The 22,678-nt window shown below is 41.8% G+C and overlaps 2 protein-coding genes across 6 annotated transcripts in view; both read left to right on the top strand.

Moving 5' to 3' along the window:
* Positions 1–304: 304 nt before the first annotated feature.
* The window catches only part of tp73 (tumor protein p73), a 29,268-nt gene continuing 6,894 nt past the window's right edge, over positions 305–22,678 (top strand). Inside the window, exons 1-2 of one of the 2 annotated variants that reach the window (XM_037480971.2) lie at positions 305–406; positions 5,263–5,511. In XM_037480971.2, the coding sequence (XP_037336868.2) occupies positions 365–406; positions 5,263–5,511 (291 nt within the window). In that variant the 5' untranslated portion in view covers positions 305–364. Of the gene's footprint in view, positions 407–4,140; positions 4,363–5,262; positions 5,512–22,678 lie in introns of those variants that run through there. The other variant, XM_037480969.2, reaches the window with a different exon arrangement.
* LOC134132279 (uncharacterized) lies at positions 10,560–21,523 on the top strand. Of its 4 annotated transcripts, XM_062563963.1 has the most exons (14): positions 10,560–10,637; positions 11,667–11,780; positions 11,926–12,067; positions 12,783–12,975; positions 13,487–13,555; positions 14,264–14,332; positions 15,035–15,103; positions 15,300–15,402; positions 15,610–15,662; positions 15,765–17,865; positions 17,994–18,101; positions 18,516–18,566; positions 19,187–19,234; positions 19,792–21,522. In XM_062563963.1, exons 2-14 carry the CDS (start codon positions 11,672–11,674, stop codon positions 20,013–20,015), a joined length of 3,339 nt encoding a protein of 1,112 aa, XP_062419947.1. In that variant the 5' UTR covers positions 10,560–10,637; positions 11,667–11,671; the 3' UTR covers positions 20,016–21,522. The 4 variants fall into 4 exon arrangements, with proteins under 4 accessions (XP_062419947.1, XP_062419950.1, XP_062419945.1 ...); XM_062563966.1 differs by lacking the exon at positions 10,560–10,637 and having other exon boundaries at positions 11,021–11,780; positions 19,187–19,213; positions 19,792–21,523; XM_062563961.1 differs by lacking the exon at positions 10,560–10,637 and having other exon boundaries at positions 11,021–11,780.

Genomic DNA, 22,678 nt, shown 5'->3' with positions numbered 1-22,678 from the left:
TTTGTTAAAGTTGACTGATCCTTCTGGTAGGATTTCAGACTGTATTTAAACAAGATGATCATTTTGAGTTATATTGCAGTAGTTTTTCTTATATTAGGAATACATATTACAATACTACGGCATAGGGAACATCGACATCAAGGCTGGTCGTTACTTCAGTAAATCAGGTGCTTATGAGACACACAGTTGGGTATGTTAATTATTTTGGAGAACTCATCCCTCTTTGATCAGCTCCATGGTTTCATGTATTCTCAGGGAGCCGGACAGCACCTACTATGAGCTCCCCCCAGGCAGCCAGGGGGGCGAGCGCCCGGTGCCTTCCGCCAGCACCCTGGGGATCCACCGCAGTGCTGCAGAGGCCTCTATGGACATTTACCAAATGAGGGACATGAACGCCAACGTGATGGTAGGAGTGTGGGCCCCCATTGCAGTTCAGTTTATATCTTTGTGGTCAAAAAAGAAGCAGTAGATCATTCGTGAGCCGACAGGTGTTTTCCTGCTCTGTGTCCGATGGTTTCTTTGTGAATACACACACCTAAAGGCAAGCTCACACACAACATTTTCAAAGATCTTTTCTTTGTTGTATTATCTCACTTTTTCCCTCCAGTGCTGAGGAAATTCCCTCCAATGTAGTTTCCCTCTTCTCTGCAGCCGTTTCCCTCTCTCCATCTCCCTCCTGAGCAGTCTGTTGGGACTGTGTGTGTGTGTGTGTGTGTGTGTGTGTGTGTGTGTGTGTGTGTGTGTGTGTGTTAGGGGATGGCTAATTAAACCCCTAGCCAGGACCCCTTGCTGCTCCACTTTAGAGCCATCTGCTGACTGGGGCGTGTCTGTGTCTGTGCCCTACGTAAAAAACATGCAAATATGTTAGCAGGTGTATTCGCCTGATGATTTATGTCCCTGGATAGAAACTTCTGATTTTTGAGAATGTAATTATTTTGCATCCTTTTGCAGGATCACGCTGATATGACAGCATGACGGCATATGGTCTTGTACATTTGTTTGTTCAATCCGTCTCTCATTGACACCGCAATGGTTCCTTCCAGTTATCCAAGATATTGGTTGATGTAATCTTATAGTGGGCAAGCCTGGGCCTGCCTTTCCATTTGAGGAATAGTCATGTCAGAAATAAGGGGGCGGAGTAAGGATTTGTTGTTAGACACCCATGCAAGAGACAAGTTGAGATGGCCTAGTCAGTCAAGGGACACAAGTGGCGAGTGGAGGAGACGCGAGGCAGGACATTCCCTGTTTCCTGCATCATGTCCTGCTTCCCAGAGTGGTCAGCAGGCCACAGAGAGCCTGACTTTTATTGTCATACTTGACCACAACAAACAGCAAATCCCATGATCCTCAGACGGACTTCGTAGGACAACCTTGTTTTGTCTTTCAGGAGCGATGCTTTGTGGAGTGGTAAGTTGACCGGAATAAATTGGTAATGTTCTTGTATATTTTTCTAAGTTTGAAAAAGTTTGTCTTAGTGGTGTGGTAGTGAAGATGGTTTGAGTTATGGAGTGTAGAAGGTCATTGTCTCCAAATTAGTGGTAAATTTGATGAATGAATGAATGAATGAATCTGCATAAGCTCATGACTCAGCATTGTGTTTGAGAGAGAGTGGAAAATCAAGACTTTTGTTTCATGGGCATTCAAATAATATTTGTTAGATTTTCTATACTTAGAGTATAGATATATATTTACATTTATGTTTATTATTTATATTATTATGTATATAAATTGGGATGAATGTGGACCTCTTGAAAATGTCAAATGTCACACACGTTAATGCACTTTACCAAACCTTCCCAGCAGGGGGCGACCTTCTCCCACATCACTGCACATCTTACTTCCTCTCATCCTCAGCTCTATTTTACACAGCTGGCATGGTCAAGACATAGTACAGTTTTCAAACAATGCCATGTGACTCATTGATGAAGCCTAACGTCTAATTTCGGTCGTGTTGTTTCATTATGTCACCAGGGTCATATAAAAGCCTTTGAGTCTTATTATCTGTTTAACGAGTAGCTGTAAACCCAGGTCACTATTGGGCGGACTTTCTCATTATTCTCACTGTATAATGTTTCTTTCCCCCATTGACAAGTGAGGTAGGCCTATCTATGTTTCTAAATAGTTTGAGGCTTTAAAGCTTGTCTTTGAGTGGCAGCTACCACGATGGCTGCCCATAGGCGACATCAGATGCTGTTGGGATGGGAATGTTAAACACTCATTCACAGACACACACAAACACACACACACACACACACACACACACTAACTCACACCGTGGCGGCTAAGGGTTTAGCTCTGTTTCAACTTGTTACGGATCAAGTTTAGGTTTTAAGACCATGCCCACCTGTGTGTGCACCTTTCCACGTGTGTGTGTGTGTGTGTCAGTGTTGTTGACGCATACACCTGGGCTTACCTGTGTTTTGTAAAGCCCATTGACAAGACTTGTTGAAGGAGATTTGAAAGGTAGTCAGTTAGATATTATATCTCTTTTATTACCTTTCATGATAAAAACACCCATTGGGGGACATGGGGGTAAATGGAAAAATGTTGTTCGTCTTGAAAATTCTTCTTTAATCCAAAAACCCTTCATCTATAATAAAGAGAAGCATGGATTTTCAGATGTAAATAAAACAGTGAAAGTTAATGAGTGTTAACTTAGTTAATGAGCATTAGTTGTGTCTCCTATATGGTGTGTTGTGCTGGATATATCTCAGTTGCGTAGATGTATGTAGAGATCCACATACCCCTGAGTGTGTGGTCATTTTTCCTAGTATGCATTACGTACGCCTGTGACCTGATGGCATGAAGTTTAGTCTACATATCCTCATGCTACATTGTCTCAGTTGTGTCTATGTCCATTGGTAGTGTTTGTTGTTGAAAATACAAAGCAGGGCAGAGATCACATGATGCTTTATTTCGCTGAGGACTGGGGATTTATAATTAGGTGAGAATAATGACTCCCAGCACCCTCGGTCTAAATCAGTGGTCCCCAAACTAAGGCCGGCCCGCCTCCACATTTGGCCCGGCCCCCTGAACAATACCAGAGGGGCATTATGATTTTTTTTCCGTCTGGCCACGCAAATCCTAGACTAACCCTGTGAAGTAGAACGGAAAAATGGAGAAAAGGTTGATTCAGAACGCAGGATATTCAACCTGCAGTGGTCAAACAATAATTTGTTTGTTCGTTGCTCTCATCTGTCAAGAGGCGGTGGCGGTTATTATTTATTTCATTTTTTTCTGTAAAGATCCCAGAAGATTATTTGGCTATTATTTATTTTATTAAGTGATTTTATTTATTTTCCTGACTTTTTTTTCTGTGAAGATCCCGGATTGTTATTATTTGGTTATATGTGGCTTTCATGTTTACATTTAGGCACCCACTGCAATCCTCAAGCTTTTTCTGACCCCTCCAGAGAAGGGAAAAGTTATCTGGCCCTCACAGGAACAAGTTTGGGGACCCCTGGTCTAAATGAACGTGAGGTGCAGGATGGGCGGCCTGGGGGAACGATAGCACTGCTGGCGTGCTTTGAGGTGTACTAGTTGTACTTTGTACTTTGTCTTCTCCCGGTGTTAAGAGAGTGAATAAAAGTATTGAATTATTTGTTTGTTGTTGTTTTGGACAACAAAGTGACCAACAGGTCAAGGAGTTCATTTGATGATTAGTAATCTTTTTACTTTCAGTTTTAGCTGCAGAGGATATTTCATTAGTCGTCTTTGACGCAGTTTGACCTAATCAGAAGTCTTATTTGGTGAAAATGTCTGTGTACCACTTAAATATTTATACTAGAATCCTCCCCTAAAAGCCTCTTTTTTTACCGTGTCCAGGGGGCTGTTGTTAGAAAACCTCAGTCCTGACTGCTAATGCTTTATTGATATGCAACACTGGGTGGGTCTGACCCTTGAACTCTTCTTTCATAGGTTTTCCTTCTTCTTCTCTCTCTTTCTCTCTCCAACTCCCTGTCAGACCAGACAGTGTTTACTTAGTGCAGGGCTTCACGAGGTGTTGTGGAGCGTGTGTGTACATGTGCCCCGGCATTGCCGTCTATGTCCAGACTTGCCATAATTAGAACTTGTACCATTCTTTTGGTTCCCATACGTCTTTTCCTCTCTCCTTCTCTGCCTTCGTCTCATTCTATTGTTTCTCTCTCTCTGCACCAGTCCTCACCTTTCTGCTTGTCCTGGCTGTACATGTGTCCGTGTGTGTATGAGTGTGTTGGATGTCCACCGGTGCACTGCTCACTTGAACTCTGTGGTTAGGCTGTGGTCCTGCACTCTCTCTGCTTTGACCCGTTTGGACGTTTTTGAATGGAGAGTTGATGAATGAGACTAAAGCACTAGAAGATGTACTACGTGAAAAAGAAGGTAACATTTTTAATTTTTCATCTACAATAGGGTAATTGTGTGTGTTTGTGTTACTGTTTTAGTGGGAGCCTTTCATCAGTGTCAGTTATGACACATATATACATTTATTTACAGATTTATTTATTCTTTACGTGTGGGCTGCTTTGTCTCGATGAATCACAATCACTGGTTGTTGTTCAAAGAAAGTGTCTGATGATGATAAGAACAGGGGCAGAGGTGTTGTAGTTTGCTCCTCTTGCTTTCAAACCTTTCGGTGTTTTTGTTAAAGTTGTGTGACAGGGAACTAACATGAACATGGCTGATCCAAAAAATACTAACAGGAGCACCCACAAAGCAGTTTTCTGTCCACCGTAGCTTCTAAGGTTGTGTTCAACTAAATAGGAAACTCACAGAGTGCACTCATTGACACGTGTGTCACTAATCACTTCAGTGCAACAAGTCTTGGCTCTTCTCAAACACGGCGGAGAGGGGAATGGCAGGCGATTAGGCAGATTACGCCTGTGTTTTACAACTGGCTTGAATAGCCCCAAGGAGGCTACTGTGAGGAACTCACTTTAACTGGCACTCATTTACACTTGATCACACACACACACACACACACACACACACACACACACACACACACACACACACACACACACCATGTGACCATATCACCAAATCCTTTACATGTATAAATCGCACAGAAGCACACCAAGTGTCTATCACAGACACCTAAACAAGTACACATGCACCCGTCCAACACACCTGCAACTCGCTGTAATCCGACCTCCTTTTTAGCCTCCAAACCCCTGTCTGTCCCACACCTCTACCTGTACCCTCCCTTTACCCCCCCCCCCCCTCCCCTCCCTCCCTTCCTCTCTGCTCAACTCATTTTCTTCGCTCTTCTTTTCTCACCAGTCCCAATACAACTTGCTGAGCAGCAGCATGGAGAGCCTGGGGAGCCGCGCGACGTCCGCCAGCCCCTACAGCTCGGAGAACGCCTCCTCGTCGGCCGTGCCCACCCCCTCGCCCTACTCCCAGCCCAACTCAACCTTTGAGGGCCTGTCACCTGCCCCGGCCATCCCCTCCAACACTGACTACCCCGGGCTGCACACCTTCCAGGTGTCCTTCCAGCAGTCTAGCACCGCAAAGTCTGCCACATGGACTGTGAGTACACACACTTTTTTCGGCTTTGGCAGTATGTGCGTGTGTGTGTGTGTGTGTGTGTGTGCGTGCGTGCGTGCGTGTGTGTGTGTGTGTGTGTGTGTGTGTGTGTGTGCGTGTTCTTGTGTGCTTTACCGTCTTTTTCTTACTTAGTGACAACTGTGCACGTGCATAAACAAGCACACGTTGTTTCACACTCACTCAAGCTAGCACATGTGCAGGCTTGTCGCATGCAAGACAGAGTTGCATGCAGTGATTCATCTTGTCCTTCACTCACTTCTTGTAGTCAAATCTAACGGGATGGATGCAACGTGAAAGGTTTGGTGCAAGGTATATGGTTTTCTAAAACCATATACCATATATGGTTTTCTAAAACCATATACTGTGGTTTTACGAGTCTGAAAGTCAGCACGCAGTATTTAATCAGACTTTTGAGACGTGCTTGTACTTGTGTTTTTGTAAAGCTGATAAAAAGATGTTTAATGACAAACTGTCGTTGGACACAAATACACAGTAGCAGTGGTTGCACACTGCTGATGGGTTATATTTTAACATTTTAATGGGTAGAAGAATAAACCAAGACTGCAGAAAATTAGGGGAAGACGGTACCAATCCACACAACTACCTTGTGATGGCAAGTTGGTGAGAGACACGTGAAAGGAGAGCTGTGTAATTTGTCATGAACTGATGAGAAATCCCTTGCTGGAAAGGTGTCACCTCCGATTGTCACACAGTTGACCTCCCTGAAACAGGAGAACCAAGAGACGAACTGCACGTCCCTCACTGGAAGTGTGTGTGTGTGTGTGTGTGTGTTTGTGCGTGTGTGTGCGTGTGTGTGTGTGTGTGTGTGTGTGAGAGAGATTAACTCGGGGGGCTCCTCCACGGCTGTGTTTGCTGGAAGTAACCATGCATGGTGGGCTCCTTTACCAAGCCCTCAGTGATGTAAGAAGATCCCCTTCTGAACATTAGAGTGGTGGTCTTTGACCTGCTTCTTATCTTTCTCTGTCTCTTTCTTCCTCTGTTCTTAACACACACTCGTGGCTGTCCCCTCTGGCGCCTAAAGTTTTGTCTTGTCTTCTCCTGTATGTCCATCAACTCGTCTCCCTCACTTCCAGGCTCTGACTCAGCTCTTTCTCGGAGCCAGAGTACATCAACAGAAACCTAGCAAAACATGGAAAAACAAAAAACTTGTTTTACCAGAGAAACTGCCTAAATTCTATAAAATATTGTGTTCACCTGTTTCAATCTGGTTAAAATTGCCCTTTAGGACGTATAATAAAGCTGGTTTACACTTCACCATTTGGAATATTCCTAATAACTCGATTGAAGGCCAATAGATCTTGCCAATAGATCGTATGTATCTATAGGCTATAATCAGCCTGCAGTCCTATCTACCCCTTTGCAACAAACAAACTCCTATAGTTGACTTTGGTTTACATGGATATTAGTTTAATTACCCCAATCCACTTGCCTGAACAATTCACGTTGCAGCAGTTTTTTGTTACGAGGAAGGAGACAAAGCAGTTTTTGACTGGCACACGACTAGATGGGGAGGCAGCACAAAAAGGATTTTGAAGAAACCTGTGATTATTCAGATTGCTCTGCTATGATTTAACAGTATGGATGGTAACTTTTATGGAGTTTACTGTAATCTGTGTTGTTTGATTCTATGGGATATTATATTATATCCTAGATTATCTCACAGATAGTTAGATATCTGTATAGATTACCATGTACCATTAGTACATGCCGTTGTTTCCTCTACAAAGTTTCATATCAAAATGTTGGAGGTTTTTTTTTCAATGTGTCACAGGAAAAACTAAGTGCACTTAAAGGTTTACCAAGTTTAGATTGAGTCTCCCATCATGTCACTAGTAGATAAAAAAGGATTACGTTTAAGCCTCTTGGAATGAATATAATTCTACTAAAGGGAGTGGAGGGGATTTCCCAAAATATAGACAAGTGGTTCAGGAAAATCTGTCTAACGTCCATGCATGTCTGTGTGTGTTTGTGAGTGTTTGTGTGTGTGTGTGTGTGTGTGTGTATGTGTATATTTATGCAAATTTCACTGCAATGATTTGAAGCCCCATGTTTGAACATGATTGAAACAAAAGAATGGGAGCCAGAATGAATCACCTTGGGTGAATGAAAGAGTTAATGGTGTCTGGGGCTTCTAGCTGATTTCTTGGGGCCTCAGGCAGTGGGGAATGCCAAAATTCATATTGCCATATTGACTATAATCAGTTACCCCACCGCCGCTCTCAAAGATTGGAGCAGAGGTCACGATACATTTTTGATGTTTGCACATTCAGTAATTCCATTCAAGTCTGTGTTAAGCTAGTCTGGAAATCCTTTCTCATCAAGACACAGTGCATTAGTGATAATAGCTCAGAAACACTAGCGCTGTCTTGAAGATGATTCCTTGGCTTGGATGCGGGCAAGCATCACTGTGGCTGGAAATGAGATCTAATACCACCGACTCGTCAAATAATAAGGCCTCACTCAGATCTAGGCTTGTGTGTGTGTGTGTGTGTGTGTGTGTGTGTGTGTGTACGTACAGTATGTGTCAGGAGAAGGTTTGACGCGGTGGGTGCGGGCTTGAGCAAGCACTGCAAGGCGGCTCGTCAGAAACCGCTCTTCCCAGCTATTAGCCTCTCCCTGTTAGGACGCAGGCCCCAACACGCCCTGCCCAATGCCCTTTGTTTCCCAATGCATCATCTGCAGCCACATCACCATCGGCCGAGCAGCTGGGCATGGATTATTCACAAGAGGTGTTCAAATGTTTATTAGCAATGACAACACATGTGTTTGTGTATTAAGTCTTGAGTCTGATAGTTATAGAAGTTAGTTTTACAATATCCCTGTAGTGCGCCAGTGTTGTTAGTGCATCCCTTATTATTGATTAGCAATCAAAATGAATGCAAAAGGACCTTCTAGTAACATTCCTACCATTACATGTATTGTTTAGTAAGGTTTGAATGATTCAGGATTAGGTCTTCAACTAAAGACAACCAAGTTGATATTAACATTTATTATTTAATCAACTTAAACACGTTCTTTTATTTCCCTGGAAAGTCTAATAAAAATATACGCTAACTTAAACAGCAATTACCTTGACCGTATACCATGGGAGGTTTTGGTGTTGATTTGAATGCAATATGGTCACAGACAGAATAAAGAGGGAGATTAGGCTGTGCATATATACACAGCATCCATAGAGTCCCGCTCTGTGCCTGTGTATGTCTTTCAATATCTTCAATATTGGGACAGTTAACCACATTTGCAGTGGGCAAGTTGTAGCTTGTGTATATGGATGACGGTCTGGCAATTATCACCCTGTTTCAGTTGCCTGTTAGGACCTGCCTCCACTGGTCCATCCCTGGCGTGGAGGCATGGAGCGATGGATGGATGGCTTGCTGGGATTGCAATACAAATGGACGATTATTGTCAGAGAATCATAGTGTAAAGTCAGGATCACATTGTAACATTGTGGGATGAACTAGATTTCTCCATCATATGTGAAGATGAGCTGCTCATTCATGTGTTGTATAGCTTTAAGTGCATTGTCTACATTTTTGCTGTAATTCAAAAACTGACCTCCAGATAAGAGAAAAGTCCAGCATTTTAATAACGTTAAATTGAACACCACCATCACTAGCCTTTGGACAAAAAGGTTGGCAGGCCCATTAAAACTGAGCAGCACAAAGCGTAATGGTTCTTTGCTAAGCTTGTTTTTACAGAACTTTTTAATTGAGTTGTAATCCAATCTTTCCTTTTCTCTTCTAACTCACCTTAACCATTTGTTCCTGATCATTGACAAAGCAAAGTATCTGTTCAGCCTCTCATTATGTTAGTTCTTTCTCCATCTTTTTGTCTTTTCATCCCCACATCCTTTTATAAGTCCCAATACAGAGCCCACTTCACCCATCATTCTGTATCTTCCATTTGCAACAGAACATACAATACATACTTTCATTTTCTTTATGCTGCACTCAACTTCAAACATGTGTGTATGTGTGTGAACGTCTAGGCCAAGTCGCTGCATGTGCACACTAGTCTGTGTGGAGGACGAGTTGAGACATCTCCCATGGCATCTGTACTCCGATAACCTGAAAATGGGGAAAAAGTGGTTTATAATTTATTTTTCCTGCCCTTTGTGGCGTCCAAAAAGGATGTCACCGAACACTGAGCCCACGTGGACCCGCAGCCTATAAAAGCTTTTTCTGTGTGGAGCATTAAACAACCACAATTTAATATGATGATCCCTTCCAACACTAAAGGAGTTTGTATTCATTCTGCTGTGATCTAGCTGGAAATATAATTATTGATCAGTTTCGGAAATGTGATTATTACTGCAAGAAGAGTCCTGAGGATCTCATAGAAATGATGATATATTCATGGTATGGACCGGCTGTTGAGACTTGTCAGGGAAAGCTAGGTGGGAAACGATAATGTTGTGTACAGGTATTACCATTTCCCTCAAGGTAGGGCTCATGGCTAAGGGGGGGTGTGTGTGTGTGTGTGTGTGTGTGTGTGTGTGTGTGTGTGTGTGTGTGTGTGTGTGTGTGTGTGTGTGTGTGTGTGTGTGTGTGTGTGTGTGTGTGTGCGTTGGTATTTCCGGATTATGAGGACATTTCACCTGTTTACATACTTACTCTATGAGGACATACCGGATGTGTGAGGACAAAGGACATGTCCTCACAAGTCAAGCACTGCAGCCGCGCTTATCAAGCCGTAAATGACCACCTCCCGCTTTTTCTCGGCATGTCTCCATAACTCGGTTTTACCCGATTTCTAGTGTATGACAGTGTGTGCTCACAGTGTGTTATATCCGACACTACTTTTTTTTTTTCTACTGCGGAGTGTATCAGTGTATCGTCATTCGATTGGCTACTGCCTAGGGCAGACTCTGATCAGTGATTGGCTCTACTTGACGTCAATCAGGGAGATTCTGATCAGTGATTGGCTGTTGAGCCCTCTGCCTTCTCGACTCACGGAGATTCTGATCAGTGATTGGCTGTTGAGCCCTCGGCCAAGTTCTCGACTCACAACGAAGAAACAATGGCGGCGATCGTCACTACTCCGCATGAGGGCAGAGTCACCTCTATCAACTCAATTTAACTAAACTGGTAAGTGAATATTTTAACGATGCATTAAATAAACCGTGTCTACAGTGAAAGCTGTAGGTTTTTTGGTTGCTAACTAACTTGTCTATGTTGTAACGAGCCGTGGATCCGGGTCCAGTTCTGCTCGTGTTTTAACGTTAGCTAACGTTAGCTAACGTTAGCTAACGTTAGCTGCTATCAAGCTTTAAGGTGCTTGATTTAACATATTTAAATTTAACTCAAATGGCGTTTTATTTTTGATAATTAAACGTTTGCCTCTGAAGAGCGAGGGTCGCTAAATCATCCCCCCCTGAGCCCAACCCCCCCCCCCCCCCCCCCGCAACCTACCCCCACCCGGGCTGGGGCTGCTGCTCAGACCGTTGAAGATCTGCATGTTGAGTGGGCTAATGCTCACATTTTACTACGTTAAATGAAGGTTTTATTTCTACCAGACCTTAGTGATTGCTGGAGTGTATTAGAACAACCAAGGCAGAAGGCAAAAAATTGTTTTTGATTAATTAAAGGTAACTTAGCTGGGCTTAGTTTGGTGAAAGAGAGAAACTCAGAAGGTGTAGGTTGTATGAATCTGTTTAATATGGAAAATATATTAATGTTAAGCACCTTAGAAGGCTACTGCTTCTAATGGTGATCTACTGGAACTCTTTGCATTTGTGTATATTTAGAACTTAGAACGTAATTCCAGTTAAATAATATTTCATGTTCACAAGCTAATTTTCTCTGGTTTGTACAGCAGGATGCAGTACTGTTACTTTAATATAAGACTGAGGACAAACAAGTGATCCATTTATGAATAGCGCGTGATCTGTGCAGAAGTAATTTTAAAAGGGGTAAAATTAAGACCAATTGACCTATAAAATCCATCTCTTATGGATATATAAGCTTTGGGCATCCTGCTGCTCCTTCATCAATGCACTATATTCTGTGACCTTAGTAATTATCCAACTTAGTGAGAATAGCTATGACAATTACATTATCTATATATACAGATTTGTTTATTACTTAATACTCCATGTTCTCTGAAAACTATTGCAGCAAACATGATGGAGAGAAGGAGGAGAAAGACTCCTGAACAGGATGCCATGGACCACATCATTTTGGGCAGAGATAAATCTTTTCTACAAGAAAAATTTATTGACTCATTCAAAGGTTTTGCATCTTTATTGTTACTCCCCCACACACATCACGTCATAGCAGCAAAGGAGGCTGTGCTCATCAAGCTAATGTACAAATTTTACTTCAAATGTCCTTGCAGTCAATAATACATGTGTACATTACTTACTTGCCATTTTAGGGAGAGGTGTTTTTACACTGGATTACATCGCACCATCCACTTTTGTGATGGAGTACCGTGGAACTCTATCACAATGTGCAGGTCTAGATGCTGCAAATAATCCCTTTGTGTTTGATTTCATCTGGAATGGAACACGCCATTGGTAAGTTTGCTGCTTGTTGATTTACTGCAATAGATTTATTTTATAGAGTTATTAGTTAAAGCACCAATCAGTATTCAGAACAAATATGTTGTATGCTGCATGGTATTTGTATATCTGTATTTAGTTTAACCATGGCCTGTTCTGTGAGTAAATTCCCCAAAAGTTATACAGCACAATGTGGTGGAAAATGTAGTAAAGGTTTGTAGTTTATCAAATAGAAATCCAGCTACTTTTTTATTAAAACAACATAATTAGTATTATAATCCAGATGTACAACGGCAGGGAAAATCCCAATCTTGATTAAAAAAAAGTTCCTGTCTGGTGAGGCTGTAGTACAGGGCCGTCAGCCTGTGTATTACAGCTCAGCTAACCGGCTCTCTTCGGTTTCCTGTCAATAACCATCCAAACTGAAAGCAGTAAAAGAGTCCACTAAATGACATAATAATAATAACAATAATACGGGAAGCTTCATTCTTGAACTTCTGAATGATCCTCCTTCCTGTCAGTCATTCAATTTGTGTTGACAGTTAAACAAGTCTTACACATTGCTCTGTGCTTTATTGTATCATAATAAGAGATATGCAATGGAATGTGTACAAAATGTTCCTGTTTTATGTAAACATGTTTGGACCACATTTGAAATGTTTCTGTCATGACTATTTTAAATATTTAATCCCACAAAATGTAATTTTTATCTGGGCTTTTTGTCTTTCAGCATAGACGCTTCGAAAGAGGATGGAACCCTTGGACGACTGGCAAATGATGACCACATAAACCCCAACTGCAGAGTAAAAAGAATTACTGTCAAAGGAAGGCCACACTTGTGCCTGTTTGCTGTGAAAGCGATATTTCCAGGCGAGGAGATAACATACAACTATGGGGATTCTTGTTGGCCATGGCGCTCAATGGTGAGTTTATGTTCCCTTTTATTCCCCAATATGTGTTTTTACAGTGATTTTAGCTTCTGTATTTAGCTGCTCTAAGAGCAAAAGATGGGTTTGGGCACATTTTGCGTCAACCAGCTGCGTTTTGTCAATCATATGAGTTAGAAAGTATTCTTCTTTCACACACAAGACATTACATGTGGCTCATTGGGAGAATACTGTAGGACATGACTGTCTGACATTAACTTTATACTTCTCCACACTTGAGGTCAAACAGAAGCTGATTACATGTTTTTAGAATACTCGTATACGGACATGTGCGCACACGTGTTTTAGGAAAGTCGCCCTGTGGAGGACTTTTTTTTTTTATTCCACACTTTTTCAAGGGGCAGGGGGATTTTTCTCAGTTATTGTGATCGACGGTTAAAATGTACAGAACTTCATAACTGCAAAACCTCAGACATGAAACGAGTCTTCCTCAAAGCGCTACAGAAGTTATATGACAACAGTGTGCATCTTCTCTGTACATTCTCAGGCACCCTGCATTGAACTGTCCAATCCTGAGCCCAAGCAAGTGGTTCCAGCCTTGGCAGAAAAAGAAATGGTAAGTTTATCTTTGTAAGTTGCGTACTGGTTTTTGTGGATTAGGGTGGGGGAGGCCTACCTGACATATCGGCCTACTTCCTACTAATAACATGTTTTTAGAAAAGTCGTCAAAGGAAAGTTCTGTCTTGTCAAGGTGTCTTGTGAGGACAGCAGGTAAATTGTCAAACCTGACTAATCATTTTCCATTGTGTCATCAGTAGTGGCACTTTTGTGTCAGGCGATGAGCACAGCATACACCTGCTCTGTGAGGACACCTGCTCTTTGAGGACGAGTTGGTTTTATGTTAGCTTACAGTGTTTCCCCTAGGTTTTCCACTTTCTAGGGGGGAGGCGGAGGGGTGGTCGAGCAGATGGTTAACGGTACGGCTCACAGGGAGCGGGGGGGGGGTGGCGCTGACCGCCTAGTGGTACGGCTGACGTGTAAGTGACGGCACGGCTGTCACCCGGTTGTATGTGGGGGAAAGAAATCCGCACTTTTTCAGGGGGGGTGGGTTTTTTTTCTCAGTTTGTTATTGTGACAACGGTTAATGATCTCTGTGCGCATTGGGGTGGAACTCCGCCGTGAGCGATGCCGAGCACAAAGCACAGTTGTAAACATGACGATGTACAGAACTTCATAAGTGCAAAACCTCAGACATGAAACGAGTCTTCCTCAAACCGCTACAGAAGTTATATGACAACAGTGTGCATCTTCTCTACATTCTCAGGCACCCTGCATTGAACTGTCCAATCCTGAGCCCAAGCAAGTGGTTCCAGCCTTGGCAGAAAAAGAAATGGTAAGTTTATCTTTGTAAGTTGCGTACTGGTTTTTGTGGATTAGGGTGGGGGAGGCCTACCTGACATATCGGCCTACTTCCTATTAATAACATGTTTTTAGAATAGTCGTCGAAGGAAAGTTCTGTCTTGTCAAGGTGTCTTGTGAGGACAGCAGGTAAATTGTCAAACCTGACTAATCATTTTCCATTGTGTCATCAGTAGTGGCACTTTTGTGTCAGGCGATGAGCACAGCATACACCTGCTCTGTGAGGACACCTGCTCTTTGAGGACGAGTTGGTTTTATGTTAGCTTACAGTGTTTCCCCTAGGTTTTCCACTTCGAGGGGGGGGGGGGGTGGTCGAGCAGATGGTTAACGGTACGGCTCATAGGGAGCGGGGGGGGGGTGGCGCTGACCGCCTAGTGGTACGGCTGACGTGTAAGTGACGGGACGGCTGTCACCCGGTTGTATGTGGGGGAAAGAAATCCGCACTTTTTCAGGGGGGGTGGGGTTTTTTCTCAGTTTGTTATTGTGACAACAGTTAATGATCTCTGTGCGCATTGGGGTGGAACTCCGCCGTGAGCGATGCCGAGCACAAAGCACAGTTGTAAACGTGACGATGTACAGAACTTCATAACTGCAAAACCTCAGACATGAAACGAGTCTTCCTCAAACCGCTACAGAAGTTATATGACAACAGTGTGCATCTTCTCTACATTCTCAGGCACCCTGCATTGAACTGTCCAATCCTGAGCCCAAGCAAGTGGTTCCAGCCTTGGCAGAAAAAGAAATGGTAAGTTTATCTTTGTAAGTTGCGTACTGGTTTTTGTGGATTAGGGTGGGGGGAGGCCTACCTGACATATCAGCCTACTTCCGGGGATTGCTCAGTGGCTATTGGTTCTCATGGCTATTAATTGCATTCTAGCTACTGCACTTTACTGATTTTCCTCATTACTTGTCTTACTATATTTACATTTGTGGATCCTCAGTGCCACCATGAATTCACAAGTGCATCTATCTCGGCTTTGGATTGTTGTCAAGACTGCTCAGGACCAGTATCAAGTCTAAAATGGCTTGGTTGGACATGTAAATGTCAGTATCAGTTTCACATAAACACACGTTGTCTTTTTTGCTTAATTGAAATTTGAGCTAAACCATCACCATTTCACAAACATTCACATGCCTTTCCTGGAGTTACCTTCATATTCGTTACCATCTACAGTACAAAGTGATTTAACGTTTAAAACTAAGATAAATGTATACTACCTTCCTATTTTTCTCATTGCAATGTGCTTTTAGTATGTTCAAGGTCATGGCACAAAACCTGCTACCTCAAGAATAATTCGGCACTGGTACGTTTTCATTCTTTGAAACGGTCCTTTTTTCAGAGTTTTTCAGTTTGATTGACTAAATATGTCTTCATTGTATGTACATGTATTTTTCAAATCTTTTAGGTGAAGGATGTTGAGCCCTTCAGTGATGAAGGATCCATCTGTGATAAAGACTATGTTCCTGACTCTTCACCAAGTCGTGAGGACTCAAGCTCTGATTTTGCAATTCAAGATGCATATTCTTCATGTAGTGATAGTGATGTTAGCCTTTCCATCAATCCTAAACCACCACATTGCAAGACTGCTCCAACTCTGTCTATGGAGACCACAAAGAGTGTGCCACCACTCAGGAACTATGTTGAACCTGAGGCGGCTTCCAACTCTGACAAAGTTAGTGTTGATGAAGACCTCATACCTGACAGTGCATCCTATTCTGATCATGAACCCACTACAAGCAGTACTCAGAGGCTTGGACGCAGAGAAGTTACCGGAACAGAGTCTTCTTGTTCTGAAGAGGGGGACAGGAATGAGACTGAGCTAAGCTCTGAAGTGTCTTCTTGCACCCACAAAAATTACTGTTTTGTTTGCAAGAAACCTCAGTCAAAAATAGCTCGTCACCTAAAAAATCACGAAAAGGAAGAGCCTGATATTGCTCGAGCATTTTTGCTCCCTAAACATTCTAAAGAGAGAAAGAAATTACTTGAGGTGCTCCGCAACAAAGGTAATTACGAACATAATCGAGATGTTATGGGTAATCAACGTGGAGCACTGAAACTGAAACGACGACCAGGAAAATCAAACAGCTCTGTGAATGCAAAAACATATGTGCACTGTGTTTATTGCAAAGGTTTGTTTGTTCGCAAAGAGCTATGGCGCCATTTACGTCGATGCCCTTCAAAGAAGCACACTGAAGACACTGGCACGGCCCAGGTCTTAGCTCTGGCTGATGTTGCAGACTCAACATTCTCCCAAGCAATTTCTCCTGGAGTTTGGAAGATCCTGGGAAATATGAAACAAGATGAGGTAGCATCTGTCGTTCGAAATGATTTCCTCATACTGCAATTGGGTCAGTCTCTCTACAACAAGCATGGAAGTGATTCAACGAAATTTGAATACATCAGACAGAAGGTTCGGGAGATGGGCAGACTGTTGTTGAGCTTGAGAAAAAAATGTTCCATCTTTAGTTTTGAAGATGCTGTCAAGCCAAACAATTTTTACAAAGTTATTGAGGCTGTCAAAGACGTTGCTGGTTACGATGAAGAGAAACACTCCTACCGCACACCAAGTCTTGCCCTGAAATTAGGGCATTCGCTAAAGAAGATTGGTGACATTATCCTCTGTAGGGCTATTGCAGCAGAAGATGAAGAGATGATGAAGGTATCGGAGCGATTCACAAAACTATGCTCTAAGGAATGGTCAGAACTTGTCTCCCACAATGCTCTTTCTACTTTGAGCAAAGCCAAGTTCAATAAACCATCAACCATACCATTCACACAGGATGTGCAGCTTCTCCATCAGCACCTGGAAAAGAAATCGGCTGATGCTGTTGAAGATCTGAAAAAGCACGAGTCTCCACAGACGTATACTGAGCTTGCCAGAGTGACGCTTGCTCAAATAATTGTCTTCAACAGACGTCGTGCTGGCGAAGTCTCAAAAATGACACTTGAGTCTTTCAAGAAAAGAGACCAGACTGAGCTACATGAGGATATAGCCGTTGGCCTCTCCCCCTTTGAGCAAAAACTGGCCAAGCACTTCAGCAGGGTAGAAATGTTGGGCAAACGAGGGAGAAAAGTGGCTGTTTTGTTAAACCCTGAAGTAGTCAGTGCAACAACACTTCTTGCAGACAAAAGAGACTCGTGTAATGTGCACAGGGACAATCCCTTCCTATTTGGAAAGCCAAGGTGCCCCCCTTCAAGCTACTATAGAGGACAGGACTGCATCAGGGGTTTTGCAAGTCGTTGTGGTGCAAAGAATCCTGAATATCTTAAGTCCACACATCTTCGAAAGCACGTTGCAACATTGTCCCAGATTCTCAACCTCAAAAATAATGAGCTTGACCAACTAGCCAACTTTTTGGGCCATGATATTCGGGTCCACAGAGACTTCTATCGGCTGCCAGAGGCAACTATCGAAATGGCAAAAATCTCAAAGCTTCTTCTGGCAATGGAGAAAGGATCTCTTGGAAGATTCCAAGGAAAATCTCTTGACGAGATTGAGATTGAAGGTAACTTCCAGATTTGATAAACTTTATTGGTTATTTCAAAATGGTTACAAAGAGCATTAAAGGAACATACATCCACAATCACGCAGTGGGATGGGGTGAGTGTGCTCATCAAACATGCTTTTCTTTAGATGAATTGGATCCGGAAACAATTGGAGAGGAAGATCCAGACGACGATGACGATGACGGTGACGATGATGGAGATGGTGAAAAGTCTCATCCTGTCCTTGGATTAAGAGGTATGTAATGAATATGTTGTCTTATAGTATCCATTAGTAGTACAACATATAAGATTGGACTCTCTATCTAGCAATGAAACTGCACACTGTAGCTCCCTTTTGTTGCTCTTATTAACACAATCTGACTTTATCACACTGCTGTTCTTAAAGTCTGAAACCAGACAATCAATTGCCAGTTAAATGGACCAATCAATAAGCTAAATCTGGTCACCTGAGAACTCAGTCTGACCTGCTGGCAATTGTATGTTTGTATGCTGCAATAGTATAAATATCAGTGTGGACAGTCGTTCCTAAAAATTGTATTTTAGAAACAATTAGGATTTTCCAGGCATTCTACCCATTCAGGTCTATCGATTTCAGATGGTATTAAATTGAATTTTTTTTAAATATATTTTTCTTTCTTCTGGTCCATAGGAAAACGAAAAACGATGACATCATCCCAGGATGAAACAAAGAATTCAAAGGGTACAGAAATGCTACTAGTTTTCAATTCTTGAATTTTTATTGTTCAAGTTGCAATAGTTTGGTCTTGGTTTCTAGATAGATTTATATATAATTCACCCCCAGAGGGAAATTTGTGTGTAACCGTAGGTAAGGTTACATAGTAAACATAATATAAAAGTATTCCATATGGAATGAAATATGCAAAACACGAAAAGGGAGCCGAACATATTAAATGGGGAGAAAAATGCCCATAATACAATTATATACAGAGTATATGTGTGTGTGAATATTATATTTAGTGAAATAGGATTGGAATAGAAGTATGTACAGTGAAATACAGGCTCCAGTTCAGATACCTTGTTTATTCTATATTCTGTAAATCAGGGGTGCCCAATAGGTTCGATCGCGATTGATCAGTGTGAGTCATCGAGTAACGTAATGACAGAATGTGTGGAATGCTTGACGGTTCCCTCACTTCTGACCGAGGTGTTTTTATTTATTTATATCAATTTGTGAACGAGATGCAGCGCTGTTGTTCCTTTTGGTTACCGCTACCACTCGTTCACCCTATTACTACTCTGCTGTAAATACAGGTTAAATACATCTGGACAGGTTATTAAAGCTTTACTTATTTTCTCTAGGAAAGAGAAGTCACCTGGAAACCAGAGGTGAGGTCACCAGCTCCAAAGGTAGGACTCATCCCTTACTACTTGTCCCTCAGGGTCGCAGTTACAACAGTGCAGTATCGGCCCTGCCGCACAACATTTAATCAGATTTAATTTATTTTATGTTTATCTTATTTTGAGGGTTTGCAAAAAAAATACCAAGTAACTGTTGAATGTAGTACTACAGAGATACGGTTTCTACTTAAGCGGACACCAAACAAAACTCTTTGTAAATGCATTTATTGTAGTTTTTAGGAAAATTTAAAATGGAAGAATGAAAAAGCCACATTGTTCAACACAATTTTTGCCTCTTAATGAGAAATTTGAGCCAGTGTGGTAAAATCTAATGTTTTGGTTGGGCTGAGTCTGAGACCTTTTTCACATGTCTTGCCATTTTTATGAACAGCTCCGGCTTCACACCCACATTGAAAAATCGCAACATAAAGCTTTGTCCAACTAATGTATTCCCAAAACGCATTTTCTCTGCTGTTTTTTCAAAATGCCGATATAATGAAAATCTTACCTATGTATAATTGTCTTTATAATAATATGAACGAGGAAAATATGTTCTTTATTGGCAGAGGTTCGAAGAAGATACATAAAAAAGTCATGGAGCAAAATGGAAGTGTCTGCAGTGATGAAACACTTCAAGGCCCACATTTTGAAGGGACACTTGGCCACAAAAATGGAGTGTGAGCAGTGCAAGCTTGCCGAAGACCATATTTTAAAAGGAAGGACTGTACAAAACATTAGAGACTTTGTAAGGAACAGGGGACGCATGTCCACAAAGGGAAATTTAGTTTGAGGGAATATGTCCAAGAAACCTCTTTAAGCACCTGTTAAGAGTACAACTTTTGAGAAAAATGTACAGTTCCCTTTTCAGTAAAATGTTGTTACTGCGACTTTTGAAGCAGTAGAGTTCACTGCACTTGTTACTGCGTCTTTTGAAGCAGTATAGTTTACTGCACATGTTACTGCGTCTTTTGAAGCAGTATAGTTCACTACACTTGTTACTGCGTCTTTTGAAGCAGTATAGTTCACTGCACTTGTTACTGCGTCTTTTGAAGCAGTAGAGTTTACTGCACATGTTACTGCGTCTTTTGAAGCAGTATAGTTCACTGCACTTGTTACTGCGTCTTTTGAAGCAGTAGAGTTTACTGCACATGTTACTGCGTCTTTTGAAGCAGTAGAGTTTACTGCACATGTTACTGCGTCTTTTGAAGCAGTATAGTTCACTGCACTTGTTACTGCGTCTTTTGAAGCAGTAGAGTTTACTGCACATGTTACTGCGTCTTTTGAAGCAGTATAGTTTACTGCACATGTTACTGCGTCTTTTGAAGCAGTAGAGTTTACTGCATCTTTTGAAGCAATACTTAAGCAGATATATATATTGCCAATATGTAATGTTTGATAATGGTATACATTACAATAAATGTATTTTCATATAAAGGCTGTCTAATTTCGTGGTGGGGAGGGGCCCTGATAAACACACGTATTTGTATATAGCCATCCATCCCCAGGATGGTCCTCATAACCAAGGGTCTGGTCATGTCGGTGTATGTGTACTGGTAATGTCCTGTTAAACCAGGATGGTCCTCATAACCAAGGGTCTGGTCATGTCGGTGTATGTGTACTGGTAATGTCCTGTTAAACCAGGATGGTCCTCATAACCAAGGGTCTGGTCGTGTCGGTGTATGTGTACTGGTAATGTCCTGTTAAACCAGGATGGTCCTCATAACCAAGGGTCTGGTCGTGTCGGTGTATGTGTACTGGTAATGTCCTGTTAAACCAGGATGGTCTTCATAACCAAGGGTCTGGTCACGTTTGTGTATGTGTACCGGTAATGTTCTCATAAATAAGGGTGGTCTTTATAAGTCACCTTCATGATAGGATCCGCCCCCATCCCGCCCCGTCCCCACAGTCCTGTAGAATGTCGAGTCTTCAGATCTCCTGACTCTTTCACCAGAAATTAATTCTGAACAGTAGGCTTCGTTTCCTACATCACGAGGACCATTTTGATAGTTCTTAGATCTCTCTGGGACAAAGGGAAAGGTGTGTACCCATAAACCATGGTTTGAGCAAGTACGGGGAAAATGTCCTGACAAACCACTTTTGCCCGTATGTGTGTGTGTGTGTGTGTGTGTGTGTGTGTGTGTGTGTGTGTGTGTGTGTGTGTGTGTGTGTGTGTGTGTGTGTGTGTGTGTGTGTGTGTGTGTGCGTGGTTTTGAGGGGCTTAGTGACGGTGTCACAACAAGGAATTCAAGCAGTTGTTGTCAGAATGACTCCTTCCCGGCCTGTCTGGTGTCTGGGAGAGTGAAACCAGTCTGGATTATCAGTTAGTTATTATATTTAAATTTGGAAAATGTACCTGAAACAAAAATAAACTAACTGGACATTATATCTGACAGTAAGTTGCAGAAAGGAGTCCACACTAAAAAGTTACATGTAATTTATGTTAAACAATGATCAAGATTTTTTTTTCTTTTTTTAAGGACAGGGATTAACAAAGGGAACAGAAACGCCTTTTGGGTGAGCAGAACCTTTGGGAACAGGAAAAATCCTCCTGAAGCCCGATTTCTGTCGAACGATTTCTAATACAAGCATTGAATTTAATAGATTTTCTCAGAAAGTTAAATGTACTTTTTGTGGAAAGGTTATGGCAGAATGTGGATTCAAATGCTAAACATATTTTCTCAATATCATTGATTATTGGTGATTTATCATTGGTTCAAAGATGTGGTTTATAGGTTTTGGGGGTTTTAATCCCAACCCTTCTCTAAAAAAAGAAAAAAGCTTAAACCAAATACACGATAATATGATGAAAACCAGAAAATATATGTTTGAAATGGGATTCTGGTTCCCGAGGTGCAGATCGAAATGCAGTTCAATTGTCATATATATCTTGGTCTGAATGTAAAGTATTTCTGCCATAGGTTTCAATATTATATTTGTATTCAGGCTGCTGTAGCAAGTCCAGACAGGACCACTGTTTTCTCAATTGATTCCCTTAGAGGTCTCAGTTGGATTTCCACAGGAAAGATTTATGAAACTTTGTGATTGTGTTGGGGCATGTTAAGGCTTCTCCATCCCTTGTCCCGATGTCTTAGACACATCTTGTGTGTGTGTGTGTGTGTGTGTAAATGCTTGTAAACTGAGGAATCATTGAACAATAGATCAGTATATTCTCATCTCACCATTTGATTACCAGTGATAAATGTTGAACATTTAATCAATGTTTTCTTTTCAGCTTGTACATAGACCCAGATGCAACCATTTTTTCCTTTATGTCCTTTTCAGCTTCTCTTTTGCCGGCTGTTTGAATTTCACGTTGCAACTAACAAACTCGGTCTGCTGGATAATGAGTTGTTCCTTTTAATAACACATGTATTACTTTCACTGCGCAGACAAAATGTACTGCTGACTGTTTAACAGTCTGCATATTTTCCCTCTTCCTTTCTTGTTGTCTCT

Source organism: Pungitius pungitius, chromosome 1, assembly GCF_949316345.1.
Source record: "Pungitius pungitius chromosome 1, fPunPun2.1, whole genome shotgun sequence".
In the NCBI taxonomy this organism is placed as follows: domain Eukaryota; kingdom Metazoa; phylum Chordata; class Actinopteri; order Perciformes; family Gasterosteidae; genus Pungitius; species Pungitius pungitius.
Note: the sequence above shows the minus strand (reverse complement) of the source record. Positions and strands in the feature narration are given on the sequence as shown.

Coding starts and splice junctions, on each gene's coding strand:
- LOC134132279 (XM_062563963.1), top strand. CDS start 11,672: ATGATGGAGAGAAGGAGGAGAAAGACTCCTGAACAGGATGCCATGGAC. Junction 18,102..18,515: donor TCCTGTCCTTGGATTAAGAG/GTATGTAATGAA, acceptor TCTGGTCCATAG/GAAAACGAAAAACGATGACA. Junction 19,235..19,791: donor TGAGGTCACCAGCTCCAAAG/GTAGGACTCATC, acceptor CTTTATTGGCAG/AGGTTCGAAGAAGATACATA.